General features: G+C 47.5%; 1 protein-coding gene across 4 annotated transcripts in view; it reads left to right on the top strand.

Annotated features, from left to right (window-relative positions):
- Clstn1 (calsyntenin 1) overlaps window positions 1-24,426 on the top strand; it is a 65,573-nt gene that overhangs the window by 15,299 nt on the left and 25,848 nt on the right. For all 4 annotated transcript variants that reach the window (XM_050153353.1, XM_050153351.1, XM_050153354.1 and 1 more), the window contains exon 2: window positions 16,522-16,644. In XM_050153353.1, the coding sequence (XP_050009310.1) occupies window positions 16,522-16,644 (123 nt within the window). The remainder of the gene's footprint in view (window positions 1-16,521; window positions 16,645-24,426) is intronic.

The raw sequence follows: 24,426 nt of genomic DNA, 5'->3' as shown, positions 1-24,426 counted from the left end.
CTTGGATGGTATTGCATTAGGACATTAGGGACTTAAAACCCTTCAATTTTAAAAAAAAAAGTTACTGTTATCTAAATAACAAAATCCAAACACCCCAGCTTCTGACTCACGGTTGCTGGATTTCTAGAAGTAAAAGGAACTTCAGAAATCCTGTTGCTTACACATTTTACCAAAGCAGAAGTAACCTCTTATCAGTGGTTTTTGTAGCTCAGGACCAGCAGATTTAAGAATGAACATGGAGGTGGCTGGAGGGATGGCTCAGAGGTTAAGAGCACTTACTGCTCTTGCTGTAGATCTGGGGTTCAGTTTCTCACACCCACACGGTGGCTCACAGCCATCTGTAACTGCTGTGGGATAATGCTCTTGTACACTGTAAAGATTTGTCACTCATACTGGTTTAATAAAATGGTGATTGGCCAGTAGTCAGGCTGGAAGCATAGGTGGGGCAACCAGACTAAGAATTCTGGGAAGAGAAAAGGCAGGGATGCATTTGCTAGCCAGACACAAAGGAAGCAAGATGAGAATGCTTTACTGAGAAAAGGTACCAAGCCATGTGGCTAAACATAGACAAGAATTATGAGTTAAGTTGAAAGAGCTAGTTAATAATAAGCCTGAGCTAACAGGCCAAACAGTTTATAATTAATGTAAGCCTCTATGTTTCTTTGGGACTGAACAGCTGTAGGACCAGGCAGGACAGAAATTTCCATCTACATGTAACTCCAATTTCAGGAGATTTGACACCTTTGGTCTCCACTGACTCCTGCATGTATATAGTACACATAAACATACATGTAAGTAGAAAAAAAAACTTAAAAATAAGCAAAAAGTTCTGGTGCAGTTGGGAGTGTAGTAGCTCCATGTTAGAGCATGTGCTTTCAAATGCAAAACCCTGGGTTCAACCCTGTTGGGAGCTGTGAACTCCTCAGATCCTGAATTTCTGGTAAACAACTTGTTTTCCTCTGCTCTGAAACAGCCTGCAGCTGCTCTGAGCACGAGACCCTCAGAAGTTCCTGATGGCAGGAGAGTGGTTTCTGGTGCGTTTGGCTGGGGCTTGGCTATCAGTTAAGAATCTCTGTATAAGCGGTTCTGGTACACAGTAAAGGGGCATTCTGGTTTCAAGGATGACCTGTGTCTCTGTGTGTCTTTGTGTGTTCAGTCTCCAGCCCCTTGCCGGGTTCACGAACTGTATGGCAGCACATAGAGTGCAGAAGGGCGTGATGCGCCGCAAACCCCAGCACAATTTTTGATAATTACTACATTGTATTTATATTTATGTATTATGTATATATTTTTTAAAGACAGGGTTTCCCTGTGTAGACTCACACTGTAGACCAAGCTGGCCTCGAACTCACAGAGATCCGCCTTCCTCCACCTCCCTAGTGCTGGGATTAAAGGTGTGCGCCACCATGCCAGGCTTGTACCTTGTATGACATTTACATGTGTAAACACCTCAGAAGCTTGCACTGTGCTCATCTCGAACGGGCACCTTAGGAAGTAGCTTGACAAAATGCTGCTCTGGGGGCTGTCTTACGTGCTCGCCTGTCTCTAGAGGAGCCCTGCTCACCAGGGAGCTAGCTTTGCCTTGGAAGGCTGATTCTGGCCCTGCTGTAGGAAGGCAGCCTTCCTTGGCTGTTCTGCCTCAGAGTCCCCACAGGGTGGATCTGGGTGTGGTTACCCCTTTCTGTGAGCTCTATCACGGTTATTTAATTTTCTCTGTGACCCAGATTTTCTGTCTGTGAAATGATATAGTAACAATAGCAAGAGTTGTTGGTGGGTGAACTAATGACGTGCTGTGTTCTGACCAATTGGATGAGTGTGTGTGTTGCTTTATTAATTCCCTGTAAATCCCCCTTACCTCTTTAAAATTGTGATGAAATTACATGTCATAATATGCACAATTGAAAAATAAAATTAAAAATATTTTAAGTTCACTTCTACGTGTGTGTGTGTGCTCACATGTGCCATGTCATAAATGCAGAGATCAGAAGACAGCTTGAGGCGTTGGTTCCCTCTTTCCATTGTGTGGGTCTCTGGGGATTGGGCCGAGATCGTCAGGCTTGGTGGCAGGTGTGTTTACCTGCCAGCCCAGATGTGTTGTGGCCCTACATTTTTAGTTCACACGGGCAAGTACCAGAACAGTAGGTGGAGGGCATCTCTTGTCTCAAGCTGCTCCTGTCTTTCTGGGTGGGTGACTGCATGCTTGTGTCTGTCCCAGCATTCAGTGTGCCGTGTGTTGACTGTTCTAATCGTTGGTGTGTTTAGTGGAGTCTCACTGTCATTCAGACGGGCAGTTTCCTGAAGACAGCGTGTGGGCATCCGTTCACACACTCACTTACCTTGTCGTCTGTGGAAGATTCTGGTGGGTCAGGACTTTAGCCTGTGGTAAGATTGTTCATTTTCTCGCGGAGTTGCCTCTCACCCTCATGTTCTCACCTGCATTTCCCTTTGAGGCGAGGCCTTTATTCTGTCACCCAGGCTGGTCTCTTACTAGCTCGATGATCCTCTTGCCTCAGTCTCTTGAGGGGTTCTGGTGACAGGCGCACCTGGCTTGTCCGTCCATCCGTCCGTCCATCCATCCATCCAGCCAGCCATCCAGCCATCCATCCAGTTATCTAAACACAGGGTCTCACTAAGTAGCTCTGGCTGTCCTGGAACTAGCTCTGTAGATCAGACTGGCCTCGAACTCACAGAGATCTGCCTGCCTCTGCCTCCCGAGTGCTGGGATTGAAGGTGTGCACTATGGCCGACTGCACTTGGCTCTTCACTGAGACTCGAGTCCTTTGTGTCTCTTGTGTGGAGCACATCCTTCACAGATGTGCTCTGCTGGCCTGAGCTTGTTGTAGAGCAGAATTAGGAGTTTTAACAGCTTATCGCCATGTACAGAGCCATCTGGCTTTTTCTCCTTTGTCATCTGTTTGGCTTGTGTATTCCTTGTGTGTGTTTTGGCAGACTTTGCCTTTCAAGGAATTGATCTGTTTCATTTAGTTTACCAAATTGTGTGCATAGAATTGTTTGTATTCTTTATTCTTTTTTTTTTTTTTTTTTTTTTTTTTTTTTTTGATTTTTCGAGACAGGGTTTCTCCATAGCTTTTGGTTCCTGTCCTGGAACTAGCTCTTGTAGACCAGGCTGGCCTCGAACTCACAGAGATCCGCCTGCCTCTGAGTGCTGGGATTAAAGGCGTGCACCACCACCGCCTGGCTTTCTTTATTCTTTTTTAAAAATTATTTTATGTGCATTGCTGTTCTGCCTGCATGCATGTTTGTGTGAGGGCGTTGGATCCTGTCTGTAACAGGAATTACAGACAGTTGTGAGCTACCATGTGGGTGCTGGGATTGAACCCAGGTCCTCTGGAAGAGCAATGAGTGCTCTTAACCTCTGAGCCATAGCTCCAGCCCCCATATTATTCCTTTGTTCTATCTAATGTCCACAAATCTGTAGTGGGGTCTTTTCTTCATTTCTTAAAATATTTTAGCTTTATTTTTAATATTTATTTTGTATGTCTGTGTACCACATCCATGCAGTGCCCATGGAGGCCAGAAGGCATGGGATCTTCTGGAACTGGAGTTACAATTGTGAGCTGCTATGTGGGTGCTTGGAATTGAACCCTGGTCCTCTGGAAGAGCAGCCAGTGCTCTTAACCACTGAGCTGTCATTTCTGATATCAGGAATCTTTTTCTTAGTCTGGCTACAAGTTTTATCTTTTTCCATCTTTTCAAAGAACCAGCTTTGATTTTGTTGATTTTTCTATTGATTTCCTGATATAGCTCTAGCTTTTGTTTTGATTTCTTAAATAACCACTTTTTGTTTGTTTGTTCTTGTTTTTTCTTTTCTTTCTTTCTTTCTTTTTTTTTTTTTTTTTTTTTTTTTTTTTTTTTTTTTTTTTTTTTTTTTTTTGAGATAGGGTTTCTCTGTGTGTGTATCTCTGACTGTTCTGGAACTCACTCTGTAGACCAAGCTGGCCTTGAACTCACAGAGATCTGCCTGCCTCTGCCTTCCAAATGCTGGGATTAAAGGCCTATGCCACTACTACCCTGCTTAAATAACTATTTTTATATCATTATTGCTTTGATTAGGGCAGTGGTTCTCAATGTTCCTAATGCTGTGACCCTTTAATACAGTTCCTCATGTTATGGTGACCCCAACCGTAGAATTATTTAGCTGCTACTTTATAACTGTAATCTTGCCACTGTTATGAACTGTAATATAAATATCTAATAGGCAACCATTGTGTGGTTGTGACCCACAGGTTGAGAACCACTGCTTTAGGGCCCCTCTGTGTTTTGTTTGAGGTACTCATGAGGCTTTGGATTCTTTAGACTCAGGTGATCCTCCAGACGCTGACTTCTGAGCTGTAGGAACTGTAGGCTTGTGTTACTGGCCCTGGCTTAGATTTTTTTTCTTTTCTAATCTAGCACGTGTTGCTTCATGGGGAGAGGTATCATGAGGAATGTGTGCTAGGCGATGGGATGGCTCTGTAAGCATAGGATGTGCTTACACCAGCCATGTGTGCTTGGCGATGGGATCGTTCTGTAAGTATAGATTGTGCTTACACGAGCCTGGATGGTACAGCCCACCATATACCTGTACTATGTGTTAAAGCCTGCTTTTACCTTTAGGTTTTTTTTTTTTGTAACTTTATTTAATTAGTAGCTGGGACTCTGAAATGCACATTAGCCTGTATCTCCATAGGGTTGAGATGGCCGATAGTTTTTCCATCTCTGCATCTCATTCCTTAGGCCATTAGTGCAGACACCGGCTTCCACATTACCTAATGATGATGTTATGCCCAAATCCTCAAAGTCCCCCAAAAAGCCAACAAGGAGACCGAGTCCCGTATGTAAAAGCAAAGAGCCTTTATTTTATGCAAGTTTGCAAACTCAGTCTCTTCGCATGTCCAATGTATTGGAATAAACGGAGAGTCCTGAGCTCAGAATAGGATTTTATAGTAGTAAAGATGGGGGTGAGAGGTTTCTGAAGTTCAAGACCCCTGATTGACATTTGTCTAGGGGTGTCCTGGTGAGTGTGCTGCAGGTGATCCTATCTACAGCGGTTGGAATGTTAGGCATTTTCTTTGGATGGTCTGTTCTTGGGTGGAGCTCGGGTAATCTCAGTTTGTGGTTCCTCCTGCAACCAGGTAAACCACTGAGACTCAGGCCTCTATGAAATTTATCGATGGCTGAGTCCTACTCTGGCAGGTGATAATGGTTGGAAGTAAAGAACTTCCTTTGGGTGATCTGTTTATATTTAGCTTATCATGGCTGGCTCCCACATTTCCCCCTTCATAAGCACTGATGGCTGGACCCAATCTTGGGTCCTGCTTGCTGACTGGCTCCTACAGATGATAGGAAGGGGGACATTCCAAAATAGCAAACAGTACGCCCCGTCTCGTCCATTCGTCGGCTGCTGTGAGTATTCATGTTTATTTGACTCCATTCTTTTCCAGTTCTTCAGCAGTGGGATCGGTGCTGTTGGCTTACTGAGAAAGTCCCAACAGTGACAGAAAGTTTTTTTTTTAATTTATTTATTTGTTATGTATAGTGTTCTATCTGCATGTCTGCCTGCAGCCAGAAGAGAGCACCAGATCTCATTATAGGTGGTGGTGAGCCACTATGTGGTTGCTGGGATTTGAACTCAAGACCTGTGGAAGAGCAGTCAGTGCCCTTAACCACTGAACCATCTCTCCAGCTCTTATTTTTTTAAATATTTATTTATTTATTATGTATACAATGTTTTGTCTGTGTGTATGCCTGAAGGCCAGAAGAGGGCACCAGACCTCATTACAGATGGTTGTGAGCCACCATGTGGTTGCTGGGAATTGACAAACTCAGGACCTTTGGAAGAGCAGGCAATGCTCTTAACCACTGAGCCATCTCTCCAGCCCCGTCCAGCCCTTATTTTTTAATCTTTATTAATGTCTGTGTGTGTACCACGTACATTAGGGTGCTGGAAGAGTCCAGAAGAGGGCATTGGATCCTAAAGAGCTCAAGTTACAGGCACTTGTGAGCTGCCTCATGTGGCTGCTGGATACTGAACTCAGGTCCTCTGCAAGAGCATCAAGTACCCCTGAGCCATCTCCAGCTCTGGCAGATGCCGCAAAGGGAGCCCTTGCCCTTCACTTCCCCAGGCAGGTCAGCTTTTGACATCTCCAAGCCAAGCATCCTCTGTTCTCTCAGCTGTTCTTCATGTGACTTGGATTCTCGGGTTTCCATCAACTAGCCTGGTTTCTTTCTCTCTGGCTGCCTCCAGTGGTGTGGGATGAGGGCTCAGTGGAGGTCCCTACAAGGACAGTGCTGGAGTGACCCACTAGCCCTTGCCTGGCTCAGCTTCTCAGTGTGATGCTTTGTTCTGGTGCAAGCCTTTGTCCTTCCTCCATTCCATTCATCTAGCTGCCTGTGACCCTCCCTCTGATTGGCTGATTAATCACCGCACATTCCATCCATTCATTCTGGCTCCCATTTGACAAATGGGTTAGAGAGAGCCCAGTGAGGAGCCTTTGAAAGGTGGCTGGAGGTGGTCTGATTCTCCTGATTCGGTGCCCTTTTCAGGAGGCTACTAACTTCGTGGCAAGTCCTCCCGGCCTCTCTTTGGCCAGTCCCCAGCTCCCATCCTGTTTTTAGTGCTGGCATATAAGGGACAGCCTCATTGCATATTCAGGGGCTCAGGTCGGAGCTCGGGCGTGCTTGTCCTAAGCCTGTTGTAGCTGCTGCTCCCGGCCTGACTTCCTGAGACCCTCAGAAGAGAAGCATCCAGAGAGCCTGTGCATGTGAATCTTGTCGCTGGCTCCTACAGTTCCTGGTCGGTCCCCTCTAAAGGCGCAGAAACCAACCTAGGACATGGTTCCTCTGCAGCAATGCCTATCAAGTGGGCCCATCTCCCTCTCGTACAAATCCATCTTTGTGAGCACTGTAATTCCCTTCAAGAGAGCGATGGCATAGCTTGGTGTCCTGGGATTTAGAACAGCCAGAACAACTCAGGCAAAACGAGTTCTTTTCTTCTTCATGGTCCCCTACCTGGGAGTCAAGTGTCTCATTGTTACATTCTGTTCTTTGGGGTAAAAATAAACAAGCTTCCTGGGAGACCCGGTGGCTGAATATGTAGGCAGCTTCCTTTTCTGTTTATCTTCAGAGCCTTAGCATTTATTTTGTAAATCATCCAGGATTGTCAGGGCCTCAGTCTTGCTGTCATTTGCAGCACAGGAACGTAAATAGCAAAGGAGAAGAAACCAGGAGCGAGCACAGAACCCTGGTGTTCTGGCCAGGATTTATGGATTTAGAGGTGATTGTACCCAGCCTTTGACAGTGCTTAAGGAAGCAGCTGGGAAGGGTTTTGCATTGATAATGAATGTCAGCAGGTTTTCAATACCGCGTGGCCTTTTTGGAACCGCGTGTGATAAAGTTTCCCATTGTGCATGAAGGTCAGGAGACTTAAAACACAGGACCTGGAAATGCCGCTGGACTGTGAGTTACCGACTCAAGACAGGGCCCTGCCCTATTTAAATCCAAGACAAATGTGGCAATGATAAAAGAGGTGGGAAAGGGCAAGCCTGGCTTGTACTTTCTGATAGCGTTAAAAAGAGGAAATTGAAGGAACTGCTCCAGGTTTGGAATGACTCACTGATAAGAGCCTTGCACACCGAGCTGCTCCTGGGTGGTCACCATCGGGAATCTGCTACTTGTGCGTTCTGCATTCAGTTCTGTAGGACACTGTCTGTAGGTGCTAGAGAGACAGCTCAGCACTTACGAGCTGCTTTTGCAGAGGATCTGGATTGGGTTTCCAGTACCCACAAGGTGACTCACTGCCATCTTCTGGAACTCCAGTTCCAGGGGCTCTGATGCTCTTTTCTGACCTTCGAGGTACCAGGCATGCCCATGGTACATATGTGCAGGTAAGACACTCATACAAAAAAAAAAAAGTCTTAAAAAGAAAGCTGTTCATAGTGGCATACAGCATTGATCCCAGCATTTGGGAGGCAGAAACAGGAGGATCTCTGTGAGTTTGAAGCCAGCCTGGTCTACAGAGTAAGTTCCAGGCCAGATCAGGCTACATAGTGAGATCCTGTCCTCAAAAAGAAAAAAAGAAAACTGTAACATCTGTGCTACTACGTGTACTATGGTCCTGTAGCACCTGTACTACGTGTACTATGCCTGTAGTGTTCCTCCTGCACTACGGGGCAGGGGGCTCAATATTGAAACACACAAAGAGAGAGAGACAGAGTCATGGGTCATCCTCGAATCCCCAAGAATGTCCCCTTTATTGTGTTCAGGGGCAGCTTATATAGTGCTCTGGCCACACCCCAGCTCTCAGGATCTTTCAGCTGCTGACCCATCAGCACCCACTCCCCTGCCGTCAGGGTCTCGTGCTCAGAGCAGAGGAAAACAAGTTGTTTACGGGAAATTCAGAGTCTGGTGGTCTGCAGTCCCCAACAGAAAGCTGCATAGACATACATAGTCTGAATAATTCATATGTGTGGCTGTCTGATGAAAGTGGCCAGACACATGCAAGATGAACTGGTTTTCGAAGGGCCCTGCTCCTCCACCCGGTTGTGGAGTACACATTCCTTGCTATGGTTTGTGTTTTCGTGTGAACTTGTTGAAGTTCTCTGCAGATAGATCCCTTAATTCATCAGCATCATTAGCATCCGGTCAAATTAGTATGTGACTGGCTGGCCTGTGCGCGAGGTAGGAGGAGATGGAAAGGTGGGACAGATAAGTGTGTTCTGAGGACGCAGTAGGGAGATTTGGAGACACTGGTCGCAGTCTGCACTGGAAAGCACACGGGAGCAGCAAGTGCAGAAAGCCGCAGTGTGATGACGGCTGCAGCCCCGCATGGCTCTGCCTGTGGGAGCTTCTGCATCATATCTCAGAATTAACAGTCATCCCTGAGATGCTTGAGGGTGAGAGGACGGGGCCAAAGCCACACAAGGAGCTGATGGCCCCGACTGCTGCCAGTGATGAAGGAGAAGCTGCAGTTGGTCCTGCCAAGGTGGGGGTGCTCAGAGGGAGCTTCTAGGCACAATCACCCACTCAGGCCGAGGAACCTTTCCACTCTCCCCTACGTGACCTCCGATCCTGAGCTTCCTCTGATAGCAATTGTGATGGGTTCTCTGTTGGGGAGAAGGGCCCAGCCAACCCCAAAGCTGGTCAGTCTGAGGGCCTCAGCCTCCTCCAGGTCGGGCCAAAGCTGCAGTCAGGAGCCGGCCTCCTTTCCTGCCACTCTGGGGTTCACAGCAGTGTGACTCTTTGCTGTCCGAGGTTTGGTCTCTTCTACCCTCAGCTTCAGGAATGAGTTTCCCTCCTTTGCTGGCTCCAGAGGCAACACCTGAGAAGGGCGTTTTTGCCTCAACCCCAACCCCCTTGACTCTTTTTCCTACCCTTGTGCTTAGTCCCCCAAAACCAGTTCTCAGTAGACAAAGTCAGCAGTCACTGTGGAATCTCAGAGGAAACTGGCCCCACCCACCTGAGTCAGGAAGCTGGGAGGTGAGCTGCAAACATTAGGCGCCAAGTTATGTACCTTTATGTAGTCCGTACTCAGGTGAGAGCCTGTTCTGTTCCCAGAAATGCTGAAGCTTAGGATGTGGCATCGGCATCTCTGCTCGAGTCTGTCCCCAGTCCAGGACACAAGGACTTCTGTGACCCCAGGGGCGCCTTTACCTGGACCTTCCCAGCCTACAGCCAAATTCAGAGGGAGATTTCTGATTTCCTCAACACTTCAGGTTGGCCTTCCCTGCACTCCTTCCTGTCACCTTTGGCAGCTTCTAGAGAGGAGCACACGGACCTTTGTCTTGTTTGCAGTGCTTGGGTCCAGCTCCCGTTGGAGCAGCGGAAGAGATGCCCTGCCTGCTGCAGCTGGCCTCCGGGTGCTGGCTCACCTGCTGGAGCACGTTGATGAGACTGACAAGCCCTCCGGACACTGCAAGCCTTGTAGGATGCTCAGGAGACAGCCACACAGACCTTCAATCAGATGGTTTGGATGGCTGCCTGCCCTGCTTTAGGATGAATTTAATATTGAGAAAAATAGTTAGATTGGAAACATAACATCTTCAGTTAATGTCACTGCAATGGCTTTTGTTTTAGAACAGTGTGAATGTCATAGGAAGGCACTGGAAAATGAAGCATAACCTTTTATGGAGGGCCCAGTGGTAGAAAATTGAGCTAATGGGCAGCTGCTGCTGCTACTGCTGCCGCTGCTGCCGCCGCCTGGGATAGATTCATGCTTTGCCCAAAGCCACATCCTCACCACACTGTAAGCATTAAAAGAAAACTTGTTAAGCCCGATATGGTAGCACAAGATTTTAACCCCAGCATCTGGGAGGTAGAGGCAGGCAGAACTCTGTGTTCTAGGCCAGCCTGTTCTACATAGTGTGTTCTAGGCTAGCCTAGTCTACATAGTGGACTTGGATCTGCACGCTTGTAGGGCCGGAGCTGACTGTGCTGTGTTTAAATCCTCTACCACCCTCCTAGAGAATCCGGCCTCTTCGACGCCGCGTCACAAGCTAGTGCTTTTCACAGACTGAGAAATTACAACTGTGTTTCTCGCCCCTCCCCTTGAATGCTTCAAGGAGCTGGAAATGACCTTGAATTCCTGAACCTCCCACCTCTAACTCCAGGTGCTTCTGTGGTAGGAGCACCTGTTTGTGTGCGTGCGCGCAGGAGTACTTGCGCCGGAGGTTGGCAGCAGCTGCCGGCTTTAATCACGTCTCTGTATATTGAGGCAGCGTGCGTCTCTCGCTGAACCTGGAGCTCGCTGATCGCTAGTCTCAGGATTCTACAGTCTCCAAGGATCCCTTGTCTGTACCTCCGGGGCTGGGGTTGCAGGTGGGTGCTGTCCTGCTTTTAATCTGGGTGCTGGGGACCTGAACTCCATCCCCCATGCCTGCGTGACAAGTGCTTTGTTCACGGAGTCGCCTCCCAGCCCTTCCTCTGTGCTATTTGCTAAGAAAACCAAGTGCCGATGTGTTTATTTCAGAATTCATGGAACACTGTGTATTTTTATATTCCACACCGACTTAACACACATAAATGATGTGGTTGGATGTTTTAGAGTGTGCAGTGGTTTTAATGTGGAAAATGTTCTTAATGAGGTGGATCCAAGTCGCCTCTCTAGGGAAGAGGACTGGGATTTGCCCTAGAGGACTTCTGACATTGGCTGTAGACGAACCCTGGCTGACTTACCCAGGGAAGATTCTGGAGGCCCAGCTCTGCACATTTAATTAGCTAGCTTGTTTCTCCTTCACATTTATTTTCACTTTATGGGTGTTTTGCCTATGTGTGTGTGTAAGTGCACCAGGTGTGTACGGCACCCACAGAGGCCAAGAGTGGGAAGCACCGAGCTGCTTTAGTTTAGTTTTGGGGGGTGGGGGTGGTTACTGAGTAATTTGAAAGCATTTTACGAAATCCGAGAGAGCGGCTGCCTCCACCACTGAGCCCGTAGCTGGGGGTAGATTGAGGAGGAGCAGTGCCAGGTTCTTCCGCTTTCCCTTAGCACCATCACTGTGGCACGCTCTTCCTTTGTTGAGTAGAAAGAATAAATCTAGAGCTGCGGTTCCCAACCTTCCTCTAATGCAGCTCCTCGTGTTGTGGGACCCCTCCCCACCATAAAGTTCTTTCCTTTTCCACCTCTTAACTGTATGTAGTTTTGCTACTGTTACAAATTGTAACATAAATGTCGCGACCCACAAGTTGAGAACCACTGTGCTAAAGGTTTGCATCTGGGGGTTCTCTTTAGCATGAGTTATGCTAATGGGAGTTTGAGGAATTGCTAGTTGATGGGGGATGGTCCTGGGCTTGTCCCCCAGCCTGGGAGGAGGCCTAAGAAGTTTGGTCCTGCCTTCGCTGCTTCTTCTGAGACATTGATCATGCTTATAGCCTTCAGAGGTTTATGGCGGTTACTTAAGTGAGGTGGTCCATTCATCCCCTGCCAGCGCTCGCCTAGCATGTGTGAGGCCCCCGATACCAAACTACCTCTGCAAAAAGAAAGTCCCCTTTGCCCCCGCACCCCACCCCGTGCAGTTCTGCCAGGCAGAGCAGAATTTGCACAGTAACCTCACTGATTCCTGTTCAGGCCTCCCGTCTTTTCTGCCCTCCTGTTCTTTTTAAACTGCTGGCCAGACATGGGGCACGTGCCTTTAATCCCAGAATTCACTGTGCAGTTCTGGCTGGCCAGGAACTCCTCTGTAGACCAGGCTGGCCTCAAACCCACCGAGATCCATCTGCCTTTGCCTCTGCCTCCCGAGTGCTGGGATTAAAGGTGCATCTCCATGTCTATATGTCTAGTTTACATGGTGGAATTACAGTTCCTCAGGCTTTTGATTGACTCTTGACTGGTTCTGGCTCATAAGTTCTGAGAAGCAATGGCTTGTGTATCTCGGGAGGGGAAGATCTTGCTTGCTCTCACTTGACCTTTGGCAGGGGAGTAGGCGTCGGCAGCTGCCTTGGCATGTAGTCCTCATTGTGAAGCTGCCCTCACCCAGCGCTGGCTCACCAGCACTCTGTGAGGGCACTGTCAGCAGGGCTGAAGAGTTTTGGAAGGCAGACGCATTTCCATGTTTGTGCTCTGCCCAAGTGTCCCAAGAGCCCAGTACCCTGCAGCCTGCCTTCTGCACAGAGATGAAAGACTGCTGGAAACACATAGCTCTGAGAAGCTGAAGGCCTGTGACATTCAGCTGGTTAGAAGGACCACAGATGGTCTGAGCTGAGAAGAATTTATGGAGACAGGACTCAGTCTGAGAATGTGTCTTTTGTTTTTACATTTTATTATTAATATTATTGGCGTGTGTGTGCACGCGCATGTGTGCGTGCGTGTGTACCAATGTACATTTGGAGGTCTAAGGACAACATGCCAACCAGAGGTTTCTCCTTCCTTCCTTCCATCCATCCATCCATCCTTCCTCCCTCCCTCCCTCCCTCCCTCCCTCCCTCCCTCCCTCCCTCTCTCTCTCTCTCTCTTTCTTTCTTTCTTTTTTTCTTGAGACAGGGTTTTTCCTGTGTGGCTCTGACTGTCCTGGAACTCAATTTTTAGACCAAGCTGGCCTTGAACTCAGAGATCCACCTGCTTCTGCCTCATGAGTGCTGGGGAAATGTGTGCACCACCACCACCCAGCTTATTTTTATTAATTTAAATTGTGTGTGTGTGTGGCTATGCACATATGAGCACAGGTGCCCCTGGCCGAGGATCACCCTGGACCTGGAATTCGGTCTGTTGTGAGCTGCCTGACAGAGTGTTGAGAGCCAAACTCAGGACTGCAAGAGCAGTTCCTGCTCTTACTGGAGAGTTATTGTGAGTCTCCAGCCCCAAGAATGCGTCTTCTGCATTTCCAGTTTGCAACCGTGCAAATGCCCTCCCGTCAGCTTTCTGTTGCTGTGAAAAATGCTTGAGAGAATCCCCTTACACGAAGAAGGGTGTGTTGGTGGTCAGCCCGCAGCCTGTGGTCAGTTGGCTCCTCATTCTGGGCCTGTGGAGACTCGTACACCACTGCATGGAGTGTGTAGTGGAGGCTGCTCACTTAGTGGATGGGAAACAGAGAAAATAGTGAGCAGGGGAGAGAGGGAGGGGCCACTATCCTGGCCACACCCCCAAATGACCTACCTTTCTTCCATCTGGTCCCATCTCCTAAAGGTTCCACCACCTCCCAATAGCACCTCAGGCCAGGGAGCAAGTTAGAGTGTCTAGACCTTTGGGGTCACTCACTATCCAAACTGTACCAACCTGTTCACTGTTCTGAATTATATTTTACACTCTGCGTGAGTGTCGCTTGCATGTATTCTGCACACCAAGTGTGTGCTGGTGCCCACACAGAGGGCAGAAAAGGGTGTCCGGTCCCCTGGAGCTGGAATTATGGATGGCTGTAAACCACCACGTGGTGCTGAGAACCAAACCCAAGTCCTCTGCAAGAGTGAGAAATTCTCCTAACTGCTGAGTGGTCTCTCCAGCCTCTCCCACCCCAGTGTTTTCGAGAGAACGAGAATCAGAGAATTTACTTCATTGTTTATTATGAATATTTGTTATTTATTTTTGACAAATCTCAGTATGTAGCCCTTGCTGGCCTGGAACTCACGGTGTAGTCCAGGCTGACTGAGCTTGAACTTGCTGTCCTCTGCCTCCTGAGTCTGCAGAAGTGGGCCTGTACCACTAGCTTTTAGGGACTCGAGTCTTGCTGCTCTTGCCAGCTCTATCATCTTCAGGGGGGCTGCTGATTCTCCTTTAGTGACCAGGGGGTGGGCCAGAGGGTGTTTATTTGTTTTACCTTTTATTTATTCTTCGTGGCTTTCTCATGTAAAGTTTCTTTTTTAAAATCAAGCATAACAGCCAAGCACTTGCTGCCACCTGGTGGCAGTATCCCAGGGTTGCGGCGTCTTTTGATGGACCATAATTCAGTTTGTCTTGGATTGAAGTGGTACAGTGTGACCAGCCTAGGTATTTGGAAGCAGGAAGCATACATCAGAGTTTCTACTTATAAAGGATAGAAAGTAGACGAGAAAGCTGTGCAGTGTGTGGTTGACGGCAGGAGCCCTGTAGCGAGCACACCGTGAATCCGAAACCAACCTGCCAGTGTCTCTTGCTTCTGCGGCTGAGGCAGGAGAACAGCCTTCTTTAGCCCACAGAATTGGGATGTGCCTGGGACAAAACTTTCATACTTGAAGTTAACCTAGAGGTTCACTGCTCATATTGATTTATTTTTACTTTATGTGCATTGGTGTTTTGCCTGCATGTCTGTCTGTGTTAGGGTGTCAGATCTTGGAGTTACAGATAGTTGCTAGCTGCCATGTGAGTGCTGGGAATTGAACCCAGATCTTCTGGAAGAGCAGCCAGTGCTCTTAACTGCTGAATCATTTCTCCAGCCTCCTTATAGTGACTTTTAAATCAAGTTTCTAATGGTTTAATCTGAAGTCACAAATCATTTTCATCTGAGAGTAACTCCAGAGAGCCCCTCCACTCACCTGCAGCTTTGATTGCCAGTTTTGCTGTTTGAGATGTCGCTGGATTTGATCTGGAGTGCAATGAAGTGAGTGAGGTATAGGATTGACATGGCTGACGTGTTCCCGGACGTACAGCCCACAGTGTGTAGGACCATGTCATGGCTGACGTGTTCCTGGACATACAGCCCACAGTGTGTAGAACTGTCAGGGCTGACGTGTTCCTGGATGTACAGCTCACAGTGTGTAGGACCATGTCATGGCTGACGTGTTCCTGGACGTACAGCCTGTCGTGTGTAGGACCGTGTCATGGCTGATGTGTTCTGGATTTACAGCCCATAATCTTCTGGTGGTTTTGGAGAGAGGATGATTACAGAAACATCAGTCACTTGTTTCTATAAATGTTTCATAATGCAAATTGAAAGTGATGAAATATTAAAAATATCATTCATTAATTATTGAAAAGTTCAGTCTCTAGAAATGGCCATCTCTCATTATACTGCCAGCTTAAAGGAGCAATTGAGAAGTTTGGAATTATCAAGCTAGAATGCTGGGATGGTGGTGGAATTAGTCTCCACAGAGTTATTTTCTACTCTGAAACTTGTTAACCATTTTCAGCTGCAGCCTGTCCATTAAGGCGGCAGCCCGTCCACTCCGCTGGGACGTGACGGGCACCCTGCATTTTGCTTTGCTTAATAATTTTATGTTCCTGTTGTGTTGGAAAAAACCAAGGTGATATCCTAAGAGTTTTATGGACTCAAATACTGGAATAAAAATTCAATTTTATTTTATTATGCCTGTAATTTTATTAGTAAAACAGAGTATTAATACATGTTTGTATCAAATGTTACTATTAACTGCAAGCCAAGCTAACTGTTTGCATTGTAGAATGAAAGACTGGCGTGTGATTCAGTGGTGTGCAGCTGTGAGCCCAGTGATTTGGGAGGCAGAAGGAGGATTGAATTTGAGGCCAGCCTGGGCTACATACCATGGCCCTGGGGGAGTGGGGGGGCACTAAGATTAGAGGGTGTTGAGACATGAGAGAGTGTCGGAGTTTGTGAGTGGTTTTCAGTGCTATTTACCTCCCCCAGGTGTGTCCCAGCTTTTTTCCCAGTGTGGTTTATGTGAAAAGCTTCTGGGAAGAGCCTGGGGTCTCCCAGTGGGTGAACTGCCCAGCTCATTGCGCAGCAGAGTTGCCCTCTGTCTGATGAACCCTTTGATAGAAGGCTGACCTGTGCAGATTGTGAGCTTTTCCTGATTCTGTCAGCGCCAGCAGCCATCCTTGCTGCTGCATGGGGAGGAGGGTGGCTCTGCTGACCTGTCTGAGTCATCCTCGTCGTCAGAGCTCCTGCCCCAGGAGTAGCCTGTGGCTCAGAGTCCATTTTTGTCTCTGTGATCTGGGCTAGATTTCATGTGGCCTCTTCCAGTAATGACATCCTCTTACTTCCAGAGGCTCCATCTCCTTTGACCTTGTTGATTTGTGTGCTGGTGGCCTTACCTCGTGTGTGCACACACGTGTGTAGCCAGCCGGCATTCGTCCTCAAAGGCGGCTGAGGGTTAGAGCTGCGGCCCTATTCTTACCTAATTTCTCCTTTTCTCCCGATGCAGTTAATAAGCACAAGCCGTGGCTCGAGCCCACCTACCACGGGATAGTCACCGAGAACGACAACACGGTGCTGCTGGACCCTCCCCTCATCGCCCTGGATAAAGATTCACCGCTGCGTTTTGCAGGTACGGTGGCCAGCTGTTCTCTGTGGCAAGCTTGGCCTGGGGAGGAAGCAGCTTCCATCTGCCTGGATGACTGGACCTTTCAGGAAGGGTTTCGGTAGCTGAGAGCTGCTTGTGGCTCCAGGCACCACATGCTCTCTAACAGTCGGGTAGCTGAGCAGAGCTGTTCTGCCGGTCGAAGGGGGAAATACTTAGCATAATTGCATCATTACGTGCTCTGCTTTGTGCAGATAGGCAGATACCGTCTAGACAAGCGCAGCCAGAGGGAGCACACAGACCACGTGAGCACTGTTCAGTATAGCATCGATGTGGGGGCCGGGGACCTGGATGTGACCCTGGCTTTCACCTGCATCTGAGTGCTCAAATGCCAGTGTCACTTCATGGCACGCAGTCTTGTTCCTTTTGTCTACACAGACTTAAGGAACTTTGAGCCATCTTTGTGGGGAAATTCTTTTAGCCTAGATTACTTTCTTTTTTCAATCTTTAAATTTTATTTAATTAAAGGATTTCCTATATATTTATGTGTTCGAATGTTTTGCCTGCATATGTGTGTGTGTACCGTGTGAATGCCTGGTGCCCACAGTGGTCAGAAGAAGGCATCACAGCCACTAGGACTGGAGCTGTGCATGCTGGGAAATCAAACCCAGGTCTACAGAAGCAGCAGGTTCCCTTAGCCACCGAGGCCTCCGCCAGCCCCTCTCTCTGTGGTTTAAAATCACGGATGGTGTTGTGCTATTTAAGGAACATACATTGCATTCTGAGCACATTCTCCATTTTTTTCTTTTGCTTTGGTTGTTTTCAAGACAGGGTTTCTCTGTGTAACAGACCTTGTCGTCCTGGAACTCGCTCTGTAGACCAGGCTGGCTTCAAACTCACAGAGCTCCTCCTGCCTCTGCCTCCCGAGCGCAGGGATTGTGTGTGCCACCATGCCCCAGTATGTTTTTTACAGGCATGTACTGCCATGCCCAGCTTAGTGGGTTCATTTTTTTCTCTTTTACTTTTGTGTGTGTGGATGTTTTGCCTGAACACCATGTGCATGCAGTACCCAAGGAGACCAAAAGAGGGCATCCAGAGCCTCTGGAACTGGAGTTAGAGATGGTTGTGAGCCGCCATGTGGGTGCTAGGAACCAAATCCAGGTCCTGTGGAAGAGCCATCTCTCCAGCCCCACTTTCTGGCTTGTTTGTTTTTATTACATTTTGAGACAGGTTTTGTTATATATTAATGCAAGCTGGCATCAAACTTGTTGTCCTCCTGCCTCAACTTTCTGAGGGCTGTGGTGGCAGGCATAACACCCCACTTACTAAAGTTAATAAATGTTTAATTTGAGTTATTTTATAAGACTGTATCCTGTGTCTTCACAGAGAAAAATCTGTAGGATAACATCAGAGGTTTTGGTCATGTGGTAATTTTCCTACATTGCTGACATTTAATGGTATTTTCCAGTCAGGTCTATTCTTGCATCGTGTCAGCCTTGGCTAGTGGAAGGCTGTCCTTTCTCAGTCCCAGAGTCAGATACATGCTGGGATTACACATGCGCATGTGTGGCTGTGTCAGGTTTTAAAGGTTTCTTTTTTTCTTTCTTTCTTTTTTTTTTTTTTTTTTGATACATTAGCAAGGAGAAGAGGGTGTTTGTTTGTGTGTTTGTTATGTATGTAGTATTCTCTTTGTATGTGTGCCTGCAGCCAGAAGAGGGCACCAGATCTCATAGATGGTTATGAGCCACCATGTGGTTGCTGGGAATTGAACTCAGGGCCTCTGGAAAAGCAGCCAGTGCTCTTAACCACTGAGCCATCTCTCCAGCCCTTTTTTCAGTTTTTTAAAACCATATATATATGAGTGTTTTGTCTGTACATGTGTGCAGGTGTGTTAGGCCGGAAGAGGATGTCAGATCTGGAACTGTAGTTAGAAATGATTGTGAGCCACCATGTGGGTTCTAGGAATAAGATCCGAGTCCTCCGCAAGAGCTCTTAACCACTGAGCCATCCTCTCCAACCTGTATCAACCTTTTGTGTGGGTTCTGGGAATCCAAACCACAGGTGGTCAGGCTTCATCAAACTCTTTCCCCACTGAACCATTCCCCAGCCCCAAACAACCTTTTGTGCCTGGGTGCAGGTTCCTACAGAGGCCAGGAGAGAGTGTTGGATTTTGAAGCCAGAGTTCTAGGTACCCAGCTCCACTGTGTTTTTTAAGTAATCACAGTTGCTTCTTCTGTATGTGACATTTAGAGCTATATCACAGTTCTAGTGTGGTTGCCTAGAATGTGTTTTGAGTGGATTTATATACATTCCTGCATTTTAAGTGATTTAGAAGCCCAGGGAGATGACTGAGTGGTTCAATTCCCAGCACCCACCTAGGGGCTCATAGCTGGACCTCCAGGTCCAGGGAATACAACCCCCTCTTCTGGCCTCTGAGGGCACCAGGTGCACTGACACATGAGGCAAACATAATATATGTAAAACAAAAACAAAATGTTTAAAAAAATAAATAAATTTAAGAGAGAGAGAGAGAGGGTAGTAACTCAGGCAGGGAATGAACTTGCTTAGCAACACAGACCTCAAATTCAGAGCCCAGAACCATGTAACATGTTGTGGTGTGGTGCATGCTTTTAATCCCCTCATCATTTGTGAGGTGGAGGCAGGAGGATTAAACTGTCAGGGTCATCCTCTGATACATAGTAAGTTTGAGGAAGGCCAGCCTGAGCTACATGGGACCCTTTCTCAAAACATAGCAAAGAAATGACTGAAGCCCTGGGTTCTGTGTTCATTGCCTCCGGCCTCGATTTACCAAGCCAGCTGTGTGTGGCCTGTGTGTGGGGCTCAGTCCTACTACACAGCTAAGAATACATTTGTGCCTAAGCATCAAGAATAGATTCCAGGCACCACTCCAAGTGCTTTATAAATAAAAATTTGTATTTAATTCTCTGCCACTTAAAGTAAGAATGTTTTCTGCCAGCCTCATTTTAAAGAGAGGAAGCTCAGGGGCTAAGAGCACAGGCCGCTCTTCCAGAGGACCCGGGTTTGTTCCCAGCACCTACGTGGTGGCTCATGACCACTGTCTGTAACTGAAGTTCCCAGAGATTTGGTGCTCTCTGTGGGTATCAGGTACACGCGTGGTACTTAGACATCTATGAAAGACAATACTCACACACACACAAAAGATAAAAATATAGAAGTGTTTTTAAATAAAGAGAGAAGGGGGGAGTTGAGGCCCAGAGCTGTTGAGCTTTCCACTCGGCCCTAGAGGTGAGATTCTAGCTCAGGCTGGACAGGGGACACTCTGTCACGGTGCTGTTTATAGCTGCAGGAAGTCAGGAAGGGAAGGGGACAGACTGGACCTCACATCCTAACAGCCATAGAGGGAGCCTCTTCTCGTGAGCTTGAGTTTACTTTTCTGTCCCCGATGATGTAAGACGTCTTCTTTCATTTATTATTATTGTTTGGGTGAGTGTGTGTTTGTTTGCTTTTTGTTTTTCTCTGTGTAACCCTGGATGTCCTGGAACTCTCAATGTAGACCAGGCTGGCTGCGAACTCAGAGATCTACCTGCCTCTGCTGGGATTATAAGTGTGTGCCACCACCTAGTAAGATTTAATTTTGCTGCCCAGCGGTGGTGGTGCATGCCTTTAATCCCAGCATTGAGAAGGGAGGCAGAGACAAGTCTACAGAGTGAGTTCTAGGACAGCCAGAACTATACAGAGAGACCCTGTCCTGAAAAAAACAATTAATTTTATTATACCATTTATCAAATGTATTTGGAATGAAGCAATACCTATAATATTCCATGGTTTTAGGAGTCCTCAGTTCTTTTTTATTGACATATAAATTGAGATCAACTATTCAGAGACGCAGTGTAGAACCAATCCATGGTGTGTAATTGGACTGACCTGCAGTCGACCCGAGTCACCCTTAACCACTCACATATTCCTTTTTTGTTTTGAGAGGGTGAGAGGGTCTCACTGTGCAGCTCTGGTTGTCCTGTGTAAACCCAGACTGCACATTCGTTTCCCGGCCCCTATATTAATTACAACACTGTTTCACCAGTGGCTCATGCATATTTCTAGTTAGCTCTTACATCTTAAATTAATTCTTTTCTATTAATCCATGTATCGCCATGAGACTGTGGCTTACCAGTAAAGTAAGTGTCCTTGGACAACTACATGGCGTCTCTCTAACTCCTACTCTCTCTGTATCTCTGTTCAGATTTTCTACCTGGCTTTACTCTGCCCTGCCATAGGCCAAAGCAGCTTCTTTATTAACCAATGGTAATAAAACATGCACAGCATACAGAGGGGAATCCCACATCGGTCCTGGAACTCACTTTATGTAGACCAGTCTGGCCTCTAATTCACAGAGATCTGCCTGCCTCTGCCTCTTGAGTGCTGGGATTAAAGGTGTGTGTTCTATACCTGATCTTTTTTTCTTTTTCTTTTTTAAAATATGCAGTTCATGAACCAGAAAAGTCAGCCTTTGTAATCCACTGAATTTTAAAAAACCGTGTTCACAAGACTGTTCACCCATCAACCCCTCTCCTATTAAAGCATTTCAGCACTCCAGGAAGCAACCCCCACCCCAGTTCACGGCCCTCCACAGTGCCCCGGTTCACAGCCCTCTGCAGTGTCCTCTCAGCCCCTGGCAACTGCCATAGGTTTGCCTGTTCTGGCTGCTTTCCCATAAGGTTATCTCCGGTGTTTAGTAACTGCTGTTGATTTCAGGGTTCTGTGGTGACATCCGCCAGACCTCGTTCCTCTTAATTTCTGGGTAGCAGTCCCTTGTGTGGACATGTCACATTCTGGTTTTCCCCCATCCATAGGTAGACGTTCACATTTTTCCACTTTGGCTGTTTTGTGGATGTGTACTCCTGACGGCAGCAGGGGTTTTGACCTTTTGCCTGGGGCCTGAACAGGTGTATGGGATGTGGAAGGGAGCACCTGCCGTGCCTGGCCATCATATCCCAGAATGTCGCCCTGGTGAGGCTGAGCAGACAGGCTTATGAGGAACAGGCTTTAGAGCCAGTGGGTAGCGCTTGAACCTTGACCATGTGGCCTTCAGCCAGTTACTTACCCCACAGTTTCATCCTCTGTGAACATAGAGCAGTTTAACACCTGGGGGCGGGGGGTAACCCCGCCTCAAAACAGGGAAAACCCCCAAAATTTAAACATCCTTCGGCTTGGGGAATTTGTTTGTGTACATGTGTCAGAGAGCTTAAATTCACAGCTGTGGACCGGGCGGTAGCTAGGGTAGCATGGTGTAAGTGAGTCCTGACCCCCCACCCCCACCACCACCAGAGATAACAATAGTACAAACCTATCTAAAGCAGTGGAGCCTTGCCTGGTCCAGAGTGTGAGATGGTACGTCTGCTGCTTCCGTGTTAACAGTGGAATCCTATTTAACATTCAAAAAAATGTTTTCAGGCCAGCAAAATGGTTTAGCAAGTAAAGGCACTTGCCACCAGTCTGGGTCCCTCATCTGTGGTGGAAGGAAAAAAATGGACTCCTATGCTGTCCTCTGACATGCACACACATGTGTGCACATGTGCACACACACAGAGAAATAGATAAATGTAATTTTGTATTGTTTTGCCTTCTTAGCCTTGGCTGTCCTGAAACTCACTCTGTAGAGCAAGCTGGCCTCAAACTCACAGAGACCTGCTTGCAGTTGCCTCCCAAGGGCTGGGATTAAAGGTGTGCGCTCTCACACCTAGCAATAAATGTAATTTTTAAAGATGTTAATGTATATTCTCCCATTTAGTATTATGTGGGAAATAGGCTTCTATCTTTTTATATAAGTCTTCGGTGTCCGATTTCCTCACAGTTCCTTCAAATTATTTTTGTGTTGGAGCAAGGCCAGACGTGGAGACTTATTCTGGGATCATTTTGGCAATGAGTTTGCTGTCTCAACGTGACTGGAGATGGCTGTGAGCTCACTGTCAGTGAACTGACGGTTCCCAGCTTGTCGTGGGGCTCTTCGTGGGCCACTTGTCCTTACTGCTTCCGGAAGTCAGGTGCCAGCACTCATTGGTGCCATTTCCCGGGTGGGGAAACTGACTCAAGGTGTGTCTGTCACTCACGACAGCAGAGATGATGACCGTGTCCACTTTTGTCCTTAGCACCCTCGCTAGATCAGTGCTTGGGACACACCGGCACCCATGCGTGTAGGGAGAGAACAAATGAGTTTCAGCCACACATCACTGATATTAGAGCTGCCAGACAGCCTGGGTTTGCTGTGCTGGCTCCCCGAGAACGTTCTGGTTTGTGGTCCCAGCCCCTTATGGGGTGTGTGTAGGTAAGCGCTGAGCTCACGTGATAGCGCTCTGAAGCAGACACATGTGTGATACAGATCATCTTATCCCTGACACCTCTGGTATGTGTTGTCAGTATCAGACACGTGAGCACACATGGCCAGGTCCAGGTTGTTTCCTTGGGGTGACCTAAGTTGGTTCGAAGGAAGGAAATGCACCAGTTTGCTGAGGATCCCTGCTGTGGGCGTCATCTTCTTAGATGACAGTGGTGACTCCCTCTCTTTGCCAGTCTTCTTTCTTTCTTTTTTTTTTTTAAAGGTTTATTATTTTTATGTTTGCTTCTGGCTATTCTCAAGTCTCTTTCTCTGGCCTACAGTCAAGTGTGAGTGTTTTGCCTGCGTGTGTGTATAAGCACCACTTAGTGCCTGGTGCCTGCAGAGGTCAGAAGGGGGCATCAGATCCCCTGGAACTCACAGACACTTGTCTTTCAAGAACTCTTTAGGGAAGAAAATTTCCCTTGGCAATATTAGAAAATCTTAGAGTGGAATAAAAGGAGAGAGAGAGAGATTGGTGAGTGATGGTGGGGCACAGGCCGGGCTGGGTTCTGGCTGGCATGGCTGGGACTCTGATTCTCCACAGGAAGACAGGGTTTTAGGAGGTCTGCTGCAGCGCAGTTCTGTGGAGTCTGCATGGAACAGGAGTGGCCAGGGCCAGGAGGAAGTGGCACCGGAGGCAATTCTGAGAAGTTCTTCACTGTAGTGTGTGAGGTCCAGGGGACAGCCGAGGGTCGTGATGCCAGTGTGACTCCATATGATGCTGGCAACGTCTGTGAATTGTGCATAAAATGGAGGAAGGATGGGGGGGGGGAGTCAGTGCCAACCAGACAAATAAATAAATAAGCAAATAAACCAGTGGTTCTCAACTTGTGGGTCGCCACCCCTTTAGGGATCAAAGGACCGTTGAAAAGCACAAATATTTATAGGTATGAAGTAGCAACAAAATAATTTTATGAAGCTGGGTGATGGTGCACACCTTTAATCCCAGCACTTGGGAGGCAGAGGCAGGTGGATCTCTGAGTTCAAGGTCAGCCTGATCTACAGAGTGAGTTCCAGGACAGGCACCAAAGCTACACAGAGGATCCCTGTCTCAAAAAATTAAAAACAAACATCATCAACAACAATAAACCCCCCAATTTTATGGTTGGGGGTCACCACAACATGAGTAGCTGTATTGAGGGGTCACAGCATTAGGAAGTCTGAGAACCCCTGAAACAAACAAGCTTTAGCTCCTGCGAGAGTGGAACGTGAGTGACATAAATACTTTAAGGAGGGACGGGTCAGGAAGCTTTGTGGGAAGGTTCCCCATTGCTCAATTGGCAGTGAGAGACTCCTTGCTGTGCTAAACAGGGACAGATAGGAAGTATTGTGGGGGAAACCGAGTCATGCCTGGGACTTGCTGAAAAATTCCCCATGCAAGCCTGAAGATGGTAAGGATAAATGATGTAACCACGCACACACATATACACCACACAAACACAGACACACACATA

The sequence above is a fragment of the Alexandromys fortis genome, unplaced genomic scaffold, assembly GCF_014885135.2.
Source record: "Alexandromys fortis isolate MF-2015 unplaced genomic scaffold, M_Fortis_MF-2015_v1.1 scaffold_88, whole genome shotgun sequence".
NCBI classification, from domain to species: domain Eukaryota; kingdom Metazoa; phylum Chordata; class Mammalia; order Rodentia; family Cricetidae; genus Alexandromys; species Alexandromys fortis.
Note: the sequence above shows the minus strand (reverse complement) of the source record. Positions and strands in the feature narration are given on the sequence as shown.